Below are 14,018 nucleotides of genomic sequence, written 5' to 3'. Positions count from 1 at the left end.
CAAATTGTATGACAAGACGTGTCAGTCTTATAACACGAAAATAACCTCATCACCCAGGCATTCATCCAAATGCAGTTAGGCATATGAGTGTTTTACTTTATGTTTGATTGATTGACAAAAACATTGAAAAAAAAACTTGCTAATGCATGAACATTTTGTAGAGACCTTATTTCTCCACTGTGGTCCTGATCATCTGGTAATGTTAAACTGAAAGATTAACATAAGTAATGTTAATGTTAACATTACCTTCAACAAGGAACCCCAATGAAAAAAACAGCAGTCTCTCTGAAATTAGGTTGACTAGAATGTAGGCTCGGAACATGGAAGGTGTGTTGCTCACACACTTTGCTAGCTTAGGGTGGCTCAATGTAGACGACAGGGTTAAACAACTAAAAATGGGATTGACATTAAAAATAGTAAATGTAAATCGGCCCTCAACCCCCACAGTACTTGCATATTTGACCAAACACCTTCAAAAAGTTAGTGACACCCACAGATACAATACCAGAGGGAGTGCACACAACGATCTGATAATACAAACATATAGCACAAATATGGGTAAATTCTCCTTCTACAATACTGCCACTCAAGTGTGGAATTCCTTGACTATTTTCCTTAAGACTCGCTGGGGTCCTTCAAGGCTGCCCTGAAAATCCACCTTTCAGGAGGCCAGAGGCGAAGGTAGTCATCACTCCTCCCAGTGAACACCCCCCATTTATTTTATAATTGCATTGAATGTAGTTCTTTTTACTATTTGCGATGAATTGAATGCCAAGGACTTCCAACGTAAACAAAGCCATAAAAGGTCTTATTTGGGATGTTCCTTTTTGGGCAGGATGTTTATTAGCGGTCTTCCGGTCAGAACTCCCCCCTATGGGGCATCGTCAGATTGCACCAAAGTACAGAAAAAAATCTTATGTCAGCTCCCGGAGACAATGTCCCATTGGCCAGAGGGGATGTCAATCAAGTCCAGGGTTATAGGGCCACCCCATATAAGACCCGCGACTTCCTGCCGCTCTGTCTCTTTTCGTCTTCTGCTTCAACCATGCAGTTGCTATTCTCACAGCTCCTAACCAACGTAAGTAATTTCTGCTTTCTCCACAGAGAAGATATCATCGTTCCGTAAGACAGCCGAAAGCGACGACCTAGGAATAGTCCGACGGCTTCAGGACTTTTGTTCTCCAGTTCCTGCCTTCTCTCCGGCCTCTCCTCCGCTCAGTCCCCGGTGACGGCGGAGGTGCAGGGCCCCAGCAACGCCGCTCCTCCGGTCCGCCCTGCGGTCGAGAGCGCTTCCTCGGCTTTGTCCTCTGAGGATGGGGAGGTCTGTCTGGCGAAAAACTGGTCGTCGCCATCGACCTTTGCAGCTCATTACCAGTTTGATGTGGCCCCGCGCTCGTTAGCGCATTCGGTCCTCCGGGTAGCTGCTACCTCCTCTGTTCCTGTGTGAAGAGTTCCCTTGTTGTCCTCTTCACGGATGACTTTTGGTAAGTCCTTATACTTACTGGGGGTCTCCCACTTTTACTCTTCCCCCATCCAAACTGTCGTGGATATTGGGGGAGGGACCTTCGCCTTCTTTGCCTTGCTTTGGAAGTTCTGGGGTCCCGACTTTCCTATTCACCCCTCCCCTTTGGGCCTGTGGCCCTGGGGTTGTATAGGCGGGGCCACGTCCGAGAGGGCGTGGTCCTGGGTGCATATACATGCAGTGATTAGACGTTGGCCTACGTCGTACGGGAGTTTACGTACCCCATAAGAGGGAGTTCCGACCGGAAGACCGCTAATAAACACAAGTGTTTCGAACGAAACACCTGTTTATTTAGGTCTGAAGGGAGGAACTCCCTCCGGTCTCGGCCTTCTGTTCGAAGTTGAAGCAAAAGGCTTTTCAAGAGACAGAACGGCAGGAGGTCGCGGGTCTTATAGGGGGTGGACCTAACACCCTGGACTTGATTGATGGCCAATGGGACATTGTCCTCGGGAGCTGACGTAAGATTTTTTTCTGTACTTTGGTGCAATCTGACGATGCCCCATAGGAGGGAGTTCCTCCCTTCAGACCTAAATAAACAGGTGTTTCGTTCGAAACACCTGTTTCGGTGTTATTTAACCGGCCTGTGCTGCACTGCATATATTTGTGTTGTCTGTACTTGTCATGTTACTCATGTTTGTCTAAATAAATGATTCAATCAATCAAAAAGCTCACATCCTACTAATAAACGACCAAATGTCTGTCTGTCCGACGTCTGTGTGATATACTCGCATACTGACATCACTGATACCGCCGCCTGTACTGTGCATGTGTCCCCGCCATGGTAACAGCCGCATGCCGAAACAGTGCCCAAATTTGGAGATGACTGACATCACTGATACGTCTGGGTTCTCCAACATTACTTCTGAGACTGCTACATTCAATCCGTCATATATTGCGCACACACCATACATAACTCAATACCCATAACCCAAACTACAATTCGAAGCACATATCTTCTAACGGGCAAGGACTAGTGCCTTGTCATTCTGTAACTGTACATCAGTATAGCAGTCTGGTCTGGTAGTCCAAGCAGTCGGGAGGTGGACGGCACAAATTCTGGTCCTGGTTAAGGCCAAAGTTTGTGTGCTGCTTATTGCTAATGCAAATGACATACCTACTTCTGCAGAGCGCACAGTGAGTTACCACAGGCGAGGAAAAACACGCCACTTTGTCTCCGGAAATGGTCAATTCACCCATTCACAGCACGCCTCGTTAGATAGTCTAATAACAGCATGGCCTCCCTGTACGGTCTAACTATTAATAGTAAGTTATATTGTGCCCACTTTGTGAATGAAGCCACACAATCACAATGCAGTGTATTGTGCCGAAGACGCCTATTCTTTAAGTTTGCCTTTTACTTCACCAGGTTTATTGTTTAAACAAGTTACATGTTTAAAGGCATTTCAGACTTTCATGGCTGGAGGTGCTTCTGTTTCGTGACATTATGCACTTAACTTAATGATTGGTTTACATTTGTGGAAACAGACATAATGTACATATGTACCTTTTCTAGGCGGCTTGACTCACAGACATAATACATTTACATATACATTAACACTTTAATTTACACTTTTTTAGTCAGCTGATGCGTTCCTCTGCTGCATGAAGAACATTTGGGCCACGCAAAAACTATAATAAAAAATATTAATAATAATCATTGTTATTATTATTAATAATACTATCATTAGAATTACTTTCTAATGCATGTTACAGATTTATAGCTTCAGGCGTGCCATGAATAATACTCTCAGAGACATATGTGAGTGATAGTTGGCTCATTACCATAAATTCTATTAAGGTTGTTAAGCTAAAGAAAAACACTTGAAAAGTGTCCCAGAGTTGAAAGCTGAGGAGGTGCAAGCGCACGCCATGGTGGTTATATATCATGGCAGTCATGAATAAATCCATTTCCATTAAAAAAATCAGACCGCTCATCCTTTAGTGTTACGACTTTCACCGCCGCTCATTGCACTGAAGTTAATAGAAAGCCTTCTCCAGGTCCAGGCCCCCCTTTTTCACGCTGCAAATTCCTGCAGACAAGTCCACTATCTTTCTCCATGATCTGCCCTGTCAGGGAGAATGGCAGGCAATTTCTCCGTCTATTTTCAGACTCCCACAGCGTGACCTTGGGCTAACCTCTCTAATCCGCAGCACGCTCTATAAACATAATTCCGGGCTGGACAGAAGACGATACACTCACCTGTCCTGAAGTGTGTATTCTGTGTTTTCAGGGGATATCTGTCCAGTCACAGGATGTCGGAACGACGTAGTCCTCTGGTTGTGGCTGCAGGAAGAAAGCAGGGAGAAGAGAAATGATGCAAAACACCAAGGGAGAAAACAAAATTAGTATCAAGGCATTTTGTCTCTGCTTGATGAGATGCACCTGCGCTCATTCTTAAAGGTAGATCGGGCCTACTACAAGAACATGTCAAGTGTCTTGATTTCCAGTATGAGACTAATTTTTTCATGTTTCCAGACCTCAATTACACCCCAACAAAATGAACATTCAACATTCAGTGGTTTTTCTGAAATCTGTAGTTTTTGGAATAATTAGGCTCAGAAAAGTGGGTTAATTTGCCTCTGGACGTACGCATCATCATCCAGGGGAGGATGAGGCTGTAGGGGAGGGTGAGGCTGTAGGGGAGGGTGAACGCAACAACATAACTGGTAAATGGTGAATGGTAAATGGTGCATTGGAACGATACAAACTCAGTGGAAAGTAACATCAAAGGTGATACACCCTCCCCTGCTACCATATCCTCCCCTGGATGATGATGCGTTAGTCCAGAGGAAAATGAACTTTCTGAGCCTCATTATTCAAAAAACAACAGATTACAGAAAAAACACTGAATGTTGAATGTTCAGTTTTATGGGGTGTAATTGAGGTCAGGAAACATGAAAAAAGCCACAAAAAATATATTCTTTATTTTTTTGATGTCTGTCATAAAACCTTTAAGATTAACTTTTTACCACGCTTTAACCACTTTTTTAATCACTTAATTCAAAATAGCCAATCTACACGCTCACAACACCCACGATACACTGTGAGCTTGTAGATCTGCTATTTCAGAACATTTATTTAATTCACCTACAATGACATGTCCAGAAATGGGACGCCGGGTTCAAAGTGGTTAACAGGATTGTGCTTGGCTGGTCCAAACGAGTGTAGAAACTGAAAAGTTTATATATTATTTCAAAATGTAATATTCAGCGCTCTCCATCAGCCAGCTCACCAGGCTTTATTGATTTGAATTACGTGGGACCATTCATCCGTTAACCAGGACATTAAAGCGCTTAATGCTTTAGTTTCACAGGATAAAATAAGAGAAAAAGACAGCCAGGTGTTCACTATTTGTGTTGAGAAGAGCAGAAACATCATGTTTTCAGCCGGCTGCACTTATTGACATACCCGTCCCATGCAGGCGTAATTCCATGGTATGTGCTCTGGTTTGGTGGCTATGAGCGATAGGTCCTGTCAACCGCATTCACCTCAACAATAGGTTACCCAGGTTCCATACGAGAACATGCTGTACAATATAAAACCACTCTCTGGCACATTCTATTGTAATTTTTTTCTTGTTCTTTTTCTTTTAAGCATTTTTAAACCATAATTGATTAATTGATTGAAGACTTTATTAGAAGTTTGCATAGGAAAAGGTACAGTGTACAGTTCACTGGTACAAGGTCTAGATAGAAACAGCAGAGAGAAAATAAGGATAGAGAGTATAGGAAATCACATACAGCATATAAGGCGATGAGGGCATTTTGCATCCATGTGGTATGTGCCCTAACCACTTGGCAACCAGGTTGCCCCACCTCTACTGTATATGCTCTCCTTGCTGTCAGGTGAAAAGCAGTTTAGTGACTACACCCTCCCCAGGACAACAGTGGGGCTAGATGAGACATATTGTAGTACACCCTACATATACACCCTACCCAGTAGCGTACACCCTCCCCCAGGACAACAGCAGAGGCTAGAGGATGCATGTTTTAGTAAACACCTTCCCCAGGACAACACCAGACAGTATGTCTGGTGGTTGCAGCAACAAGGACTGCAGTACAATGAGCAAATGAACACAACAAATGTCTCATTTTGAATGATGTACGATAAACTATGAATATGACTATAATTATGATTCATGATTATATAAGGTGGCGCTAATGCGCTCAAAGTCAACCAACCAAGGATCAAATAAATAATCTGTTAAGTTTCTGATGTACCAGAAAAGATCTGGTTGCTGAATGAAATTAGCAACACCATGACATTGGAAAGTAATTCCATCGTAATGCCAGGATGGAATATGTACACTCGGCTCCATTTTAAAAGTTGTTTTACCATAGTGAAGAGACAATTCCTGTAGCATGCAAAAGACCATTGTAGATAACTTGCCACTATACTTCCAAATACATCCAAAAAAACGTTTTCATGAATTAATAAAAATCACAGATCTGAGTTCCCTATGTTTGTGTTGAAATGTAATCACCTGCAGTAATCGTGTTGTGTGTAGGCCTATGTACCGGTATGTTCCTAGGAGATGCAGAATACAGTCTGATGGACTGTGATGAGACACAACAGAGAAGGCATCTTTCACACTGCACTGACAAATTCAACAGTCGGTGAGAAATACTACATTAGTAAATTCACTGTGGGTATGATGTTACCAATCCAACACAGCAACCGGTGGTACAAAACCATGGAGGTTACTAAAACTATACTATAGCATCATGGAAATTTTGTGGCACAGTCAGTTCAGAGGAATCGTTTTAAAAGATAATATTTTGGCTCGCCTGGTAAGATTATAGTAGTACCACATAAATAAGGCCTAGACCTTTGTGCAGCTGGCCTGGGTTATGGTTAGACCCTTTGCTGCATTTCATTTCCCCTCTCTCTCTCTCTCTCTCTCTCTCTCTCCTTTCTTGTGTCTCATTCACTGTCACTATGGGAAATTAATCAGAAATGCAGAAAACAAAATAGTGTATAAACTAGAAAGATGTGCTCCTCGAGTACAGGGCAGGTAGCTTATTGTGGACCAGCAATGTTTTAATTAATGTCAATGAAATGTACAATGAAATGTGTGTTGTTTAGTGGAAAATGCTATATGAAGGATATTGTAGGCACTAGGCAGGCACAGACTGTGTAGTTTTGTATATAAATTACTGTCGGAATGGAATCTGAAAAATCTGATGTACTGTATACATCTTAATCACATGCCTACAGAGATATGGTGTTAAGTGTAGAGGAGTAGTACCAATCAGTAGGAGTAGTAGCAAAAAGTGTGTATTGCAACATGGCGGAAAATGTATTTATAAATAGTTGGGGAGTTGCATAATAATCTAAGGAATCCAAGATTGAATGAGCTACGTATTGTTTTTTTTTTAAAGATATGTTTTGGATTTTTCTGACTTTATTGATACTATACAGTATATACTGTACACAGGATATGGGGAGAGAGAGACGGGGAGTGACACACAGCAAAGGACGTTGGGATCAGGACTCGAACCTGCGACACGCTGTCAGGCTGCAATGGAGCCAAAGTACCTGGACCACTAGGCCAGCGGTCTGGGCCAGGAGCTGCGTATTGTATGAGGATTGGACAGAGAGACAAACAGATTAACTGCTCATTTACACCCAGGATTTGAACCCGGGTCTCGGGAGTGGAGTGGGAAACCAAGCATCTATTGCTCAGTCAAAGGGGAATCCCCCTTGCCCAGGGGAAACATTAGGCTTATGCTGGCCGGGTAGATCATTAACATTGACCTCCCATTGACCCCTTCCCCACAATGGGAACCCCATTTTGGGTCACAGAGCACCACTTTAACACCCACAGGATTCCATGTGTTGAGGCTAAAGCATCATTAACTAGAAGCAGTGCTCTTCCGAGCACAGGTCTCCACCAGGCCACACAAATCGGCCTGTTATAGCGCCACCATGAGGCTGATTTAAAAAATGTGGGGCAGAGGTTCTGAATTAGCATCCAGGGAGTGTGTGTGCTCAGTTTGGCAGCGATCGGGCCAACGGCGCCGGAGATTAGCTGGTAACAACCAGGCCACACAAATCGGCCTGTTATAGCGCCACCATGAGGCCGAGTTGAAAAATGTGGGGCAGAGGTTCTAGATTGGCATCCAGGGAGTGTGTGTGCTCAGTTTGGCAGCGATCGGGCCAACGGTGACTGAGATTAGCTGTTCACAAACTGCGAGGACGCACGCACGGACGCACGGACGCACGGACGCACGGACGCACGGACGGACGGACGGACGGAGGGGAAAACATACTCTCCCTCAGCCTTCGGCTGGTGGAGACAATAACCACTTAAGGGCCGTATATAGTTCCGTATGTTTGATTTTGTGTACGTTTTGGGTGAGAGAGCACATACCGGTACGTTAATTATGTAGAAATCTCTCTCCCCCTCCGTTTCTAGTGTAGACCTGCGGTCCTTATGTATTACTATGCATGGTACTTTTACTTTAGAGCAGTGGTTCTCAACCTGTAAATTATTTTGGGGGGTCACAAGATGATTGCGACCGTCAGGTCACAGTTACTATCAAAACCTCCAGCGGCTGTCAGTCAGTCTGTCAGTCACACGTCACACTTTTGCCCTTCTCATATCTCTGCAACCGTTGCGCCGATCCGTGCCAAATTTTGCCTGCCAAACCACAACCTCCACCCAATCAATTCTCACATGGCCCTCTACTTCTAGCGCCACCATGAAGCCTATTCTTGCAAAACACATTTTTGGACACTGCTCCTACAAATGTTGCCCTAAAATCACGCAAATCTGTATACAGTATGTCTACACTCATGTCATCAACATGGATCTGTCACGCTGCGACCTGACGATCGCTTATCTCCCGATTAGGGAGTCTTACTGGTTAACTTAATGTGCACTCACAAACAAACCGACATAAAGTTTAAGTGTATAGAGGGTATCTGTACATTTCTAAAACCAGTAAGACTCCCTAATCGGGAGATAAGCGACCGTCAGGTCGCAGCGTGATTTTAGGGCAAAATGTGTAGGAGCAGTGTCCAAAAATGTGGTTGAAAAAAATCGGCCTGATGGTGGCGCTGAGTGTAGACATAGTGTGTTCCGATTTGTGTGATTTTAGGGCAAAATCTGTATGAGCAGTGTCCAAAAATGTGTTTGAAAAAATCGGCCTGAAGGTGGCGCTATATGGGACAGATCCATGTTGATGAGATGAGTGTAGACATACTGTGTAGCGATTTGCGTGATGTTAGGGCAAAAATTGTAGGAGCAGTGTCCAAAAATGTGTTTTAAAAAATCGGCCTGAAGGTGGCGCTATATGGGACAGATCCATGTTGATGACATGAGTGTAGACATACTGTGTACCCATTTGAGTGATTTTAGGGCAAAAATTGTAGGAGCAGTGTCCAAAAATGTGTTTTGCAAGAATCCGCCACATGGTGGCGCTAGAAGAGGGCCATGTCAGAAATGAGGGGTGGGTTCTCCGCGCCGCCGAGGCGGACGAATAGGTACCGGCCCCGGCTCTCCCGGTCGCTTAAGGGAAGTTATGTCACACAGTGCAGGTCTGTTTACATCCGCCATCGAAACAAACCTAAATAGATTGTAGCTCTTAACTCGCTCTTAATAGGTGTGGCTTTGTCAGAATCCATGTTTTCGTTTGGATATTGTTTATTACGAGCGCAACCGGCGACTCAGGAGAGGTAGAACAGTTTTTTTTCGCCAGCGGGGAATACACCACACTGTGAAAAAACAATAACATCCGGGGAAATTCTCTCGGCGGAAGTAGCACCGTTCTATGCTTCGCAGATGAGTAAGCCTGGCTACACGACGCTATTTAAACCCTATACTACTACCCTATTCTTTTATACTTCAAAATCTCTTTGCCGAAAACAGACGTTCTACAAGTTCAACGGCAGAGCAGCATAGTCACAGAATAAATGTGTCAGTGTGTTAAATAAACTCTGAGAGGGTGTCTCATTTAAAAAAAAAAAAAAAGATCAATTTAATGCACTATGCACATGGCCCTATATTGGTGCTGAGCCAAACTGTAAATCACAGTTACACTCTCTAGATCAGGGGTCTTCAACAGGGTGTCCGGGACCCCTATAGGGGGTCCTCAGAGTTACTACAGGGGGTCCTCCAAATCTTTGTGTGATTGAAACTTTTTGTTTTCCTTTTTAATATTAACCACTTGAATCTAGCGTCCATATCCTGATAACTTTAGCCAAAAATAGCAGATCTACAAGCTCACAACGCCCCGCACTGCGAGGCGTTGTGAGCTTGTAGATTGGCTATTTTCGGCAAAGAGGTTTGGTGTAGAGGGGAAAAAAGAGCACACTAAGTACAGAGTGAAAGGTCAAGTTTATTAACTCATTTAATGCCACTAGGTTGCGCAACGCCCCTGTGCGTGCACGTGCGGATTGTGCGTGTAATGACGTTCACATGTCACATAACTATAGGCAGGATGTTGTGAGAAATCATTATGTATAGGCTAATCATTATTTGTCCATCTAGCCGTGAAAAGAGGTTGTTCTATGCCATAAAAACATACATCAGAGATAAAGAAGTTTAAAGTCAGCATGATGCATTGGATTAAATGGAGGAATCCGGCAGCACGATGTTGCCAACATGTAATGTAAACAAATCGTGGTCAACGGCCAACATCCACGGACGGCCCCGACGTTACGGTAAGGCTTAATAAGGTTACTGTAAATACAGTATAAGGCACACACTAGTTCGGCTTCGGTACAATACTATCCGCTTTTAACTCCCGAACTAGTTCGGCTTAGGCATAAAAAGAGTACTGACGGTTCAGGTGGTTAAATATCTGGAAACATACATATAGATGAACCCAAAATACACTGTGCTGTCAAACGATGAAACTAAACTATATGGTATCAATGGGTTGTGGGGGGTCCCTGCTTCATCTCTCTCTCTCGACTAAGGGGTCCCTGGCCTGAAAACGTTGAAGACCCCTGCTCTAGATGAATACTGAGGACTTGACAGTGTCCTTATGTCTGGTGGTTGCTAATGTCCAGGTCTTCCTGGGCTCACTACTCAAGCGTAGCAGGTGGGGAGGCAGGACCATTTGTCTCCGTTGGAGCAGGAGAGATGTCAAATGGTCGCTGTCAGGCAGAAAACCTGTAACTCCATATTTCATGTTTTTGTTTTTTCCCCCATAAATGACTTCCCTATTTTATACTTCGACATGGGCAAAAGTAGCAAAAATATCCGATCTACAAGCTTGAACTTGAGGAGATGCTATATATTCGCTATGTATAGGGTGTGCCAAATGTAGTTCTAAGAGCGGCCATTTCTTGGGTCAACACAGCCTTACACAGGTGTTCTGATTGGAGTAAAGCATTAGTTCTATGCAATCAAACAATTGAAACACCTGTGTTTTTACCCAAAAGATGGCCGCTAAGGACTACAATTGCGTCACCGTTGGCACACACTATATATATATATATATATATATATATATATATATATATATATATATATATATATATAATATATATATATATATATATATAAATTAAAACATTTTGAACAAGCTATTGAAAACTTCCACCAATAATAGGGACGCCAGGTTGAAAGTGGTCAAGTGTCTGTGAGTTTTTATAGATTTACAGTAACCAAGGAAAAGCATTAACAAGATGCTTTTCTACCTACATATTGACGTGGGATTCATTTGGAACACAGCGTTCTATTTTCATGGTTTTTGGACATACAAGGTTTCCACCTGACAGCGACAATATGCTAAGGCAGTGAATGAGTCCTCCCACTTTGGCTGGCCATAAGCTATTAGAGCTGCTTGGGGAGTAGCACTAAACAGTAAAATCCTCCCTGTTCATTTAACTCAGAGAGTCGTACAAATGGATACATTAACACCAAGGATTTTACTGTGTACAATACTGTACGTTTGATACCATTCAATAGATGAACCGTCCAGAGGACTTAAATAATTCATACATTTTTTGTACTTAAATATTAATTACTAAGTACAACATTTAGGGGAGCGTGTATTATATGTATATATATTTTTTTTTTAATAGGCCTACCGTATATATCTATTAGATTTTTAAGTCTCACACTTCTATGTTCACTTTCAAATAAAGGCAGAAACGCCATGAAACTAATCTTGAAAGAAATCAAGACATATGCATGACAAATACAGTATGTGTACACAAGTTGCAAAATGATGGTGCAGAGTAAATACTGCAATGCAGGTTTGATCAAGCCAGTGCCTTGCAGATGCCCAATTCACAGAAAGCACACTGTAGTGCACATACACACACACACACACACACACACACACACACACACACACACACACACACACACACACACACACACACACACACACACACACACACACACACACACACACACACACACACACACACACACACGTGCACATGCACATGCACACACAAAATGTGAGAAATAGTTAATAGCTAAATATCCTCATTTATATCCAACATAAATAATTGACATTCAAGGATGCATTTCTTGAAGGACAGCTGCAGAGCCTTGCTACTGAAAAGGTGCAGGGTCCAGGGACAAATGAATATGCTGCTTCATTGCATCATCATGCAGCAAAGGCAGAGGAAGCCAATCAAAGAGATTTATGACTTGACATTTCTCCAAAGTTCACAGGGTGGGTAGAACGGGAATTGGTGTAAGTGTCTGACATTATTCTGCACCTACCGGTACATGCACACACATAACATGACAAGGAACATAAACGATCAGTGCAAAACATTCACACATCTGTGTACATACACTACACACACACAAGCACACGCACACACACACGCGCACGCGCACGCGCACACACGCGCACACACACACACACACACACACACACACACACACACACACACACACACACACACACACACACACACACACACACACACACACACACACACACACACACACACACACACACACGCGTATTGGTACACGTACACAAACATGTACATACCGGTATGCCCACAAAATGCAACCATACAAAGGTGCATGTGTGCTCACATAAACTAACACACACACAGACCTGGCCTGGCCTGGCCTGGCCTGACTTGGGCTTTGTTCCCAGTAACAGCGTGTGATTTGCTGAGCTGCATTTGTCCCATACAGCAATGCACCAGCATCCCTTGTTAATTAGGATTCTGCATTCTTTCTGAGTCTTTTGTTTCAGCTGCATTACTTCTGAACTATTTGTCATGGAATTCACAGCATTCCCACTTAGTGAACAAATACCGCAGCACGGTACAGTAGATGTGTTTGTTTCTAGAGATGCCATTTCTATCCACAATGCCGACTACATACTTCTGACAGGGGAAATTAACTCCTGGTACGGACAAGCTTTTTAAGTCTCCCAAACGTAAGTTCCAGCATGTTGAAGGTTTCTCTACAATAGTTCTTCAATTTAATGTATTTTCTTCTAAAGCATATGAAGCAACAACATCTAACATATAATTATCCAGGTCAGTCAGTAGGTCAGTCAGTCAGTCAGTCAGTCAGTCAGTCAGTCAATGCTACCACCCACCAACAGGGGGTGGTGATGTGCGGACTGAAGTATCAGACTAACACACACCAATCTCACAGTTAGGAATGTCTCTCTCTCTCTCTCTCTCTCTCTCTCTCTCTCTCTCTCTCTCTCTCTCTCTCTCTCTCTCTCTCTCTCTCTCTCTCTCTCTCTCTCTCTCTCTCTCTCTCTCTCTCTCTCTTCTCTCTTCTCTCTCTCTCTGCATGCACGGGTCACTAATGCACCGGGTGCATTTGATGTGTGTCTTATCTTCCATCCCCATACTTCTATTCACCTAATTTAGCTGTTAAATTATTTGTATCCATCAAAAAATATACAATCCTCCATGGGTTGCTCCTTACATTATGATGCTCCCACATATTCTCACACACGCACCAGTTAGTTAATTTCTCCATAACCCACACTCTGCACATATCTTCAAACGGGTAAGGTCTAGTATCTTGTATTCATCGTTGCAAATTATGAAACTGAGTGATTAGCTACCCCTGTATTAAAATGTCTCTTATATACCACCACAGAAATTATAAGATATTTTTTTAAATAGTGTCACAAGCCTATAATCATGAACATTCGGTATTATTGTTATATATCATGTTTTTCCTCCAAAACGGGGCTTTTAAGTGTTAAATAGGTGTATTTCTGGGGACACATCCAACAGCTGGCTTTGACTTCGTCCACTTGTAGTCTCAACAAAACTCTCTCTCTACCCATCTGTCTCCTTTGACAAAATGGAAATGATCTCTTTAAACACTTCTCTTAGTAGTACATGGATCACATAAATTATCAAGAAGTTCCACATCCTCTTGACTGCACATTACCAGGTTGTCAGGGTACATTCACATCAGGCACAACTCGATTATTTCTATTAACGATGCGATTTGACTTTAATGCAAGGTGATGGGAGTGGCAGGTAGATGGCACTGATACATCATCGCCTGTTTGCCACAGAAGCTTGCAG

At 43.0% G+C, this 14,018-nt stretch overlaps 1 protein-coding gene across 1 annotated transcript in view; it reads right to left on the bottom strand.

The window, feature by feature from the left end:
- The window catches only part of plekha7b (pleckstrin homology domain containing, family A member 7b), a gene marked incomplete at both ends in the record, with an annotated part of 138,485 nt that overhangs the window by 62,466 nt on the left and 62,001 nt on the right, over nucleotides 1–14,018 (bottom strand). Inside the window, one exon of the mRNA XM_080729427.1 lies at nucleotides 3,723–3,806. Within this exon, the coding sequence (XP_080585553.1) occupies nucleotides 3,723–3,806 (84 nt within the window). The remainder of the gene's footprint in view (nucleotides 1–3,722; nucleotides 3,807–14,018) is intronic.

Source organism: Nannobrachium achirus (genome assembly GCF_963921795.1).
Source record: "Nannobrachium achirus genome assembly, chromosome: 7".
In the NCBI taxonomy this organism is placed as follows: Eukaryota; Metazoa; Chordata; class Actinopteri; order Myctophiformes; family Myctophidae; genus Nannobrachium; species Nannobrachium achirus.
Note: the sequence above shows the minus strand (reverse complement) of the source record. Positions and strands in the feature narration are given on the sequence as shown.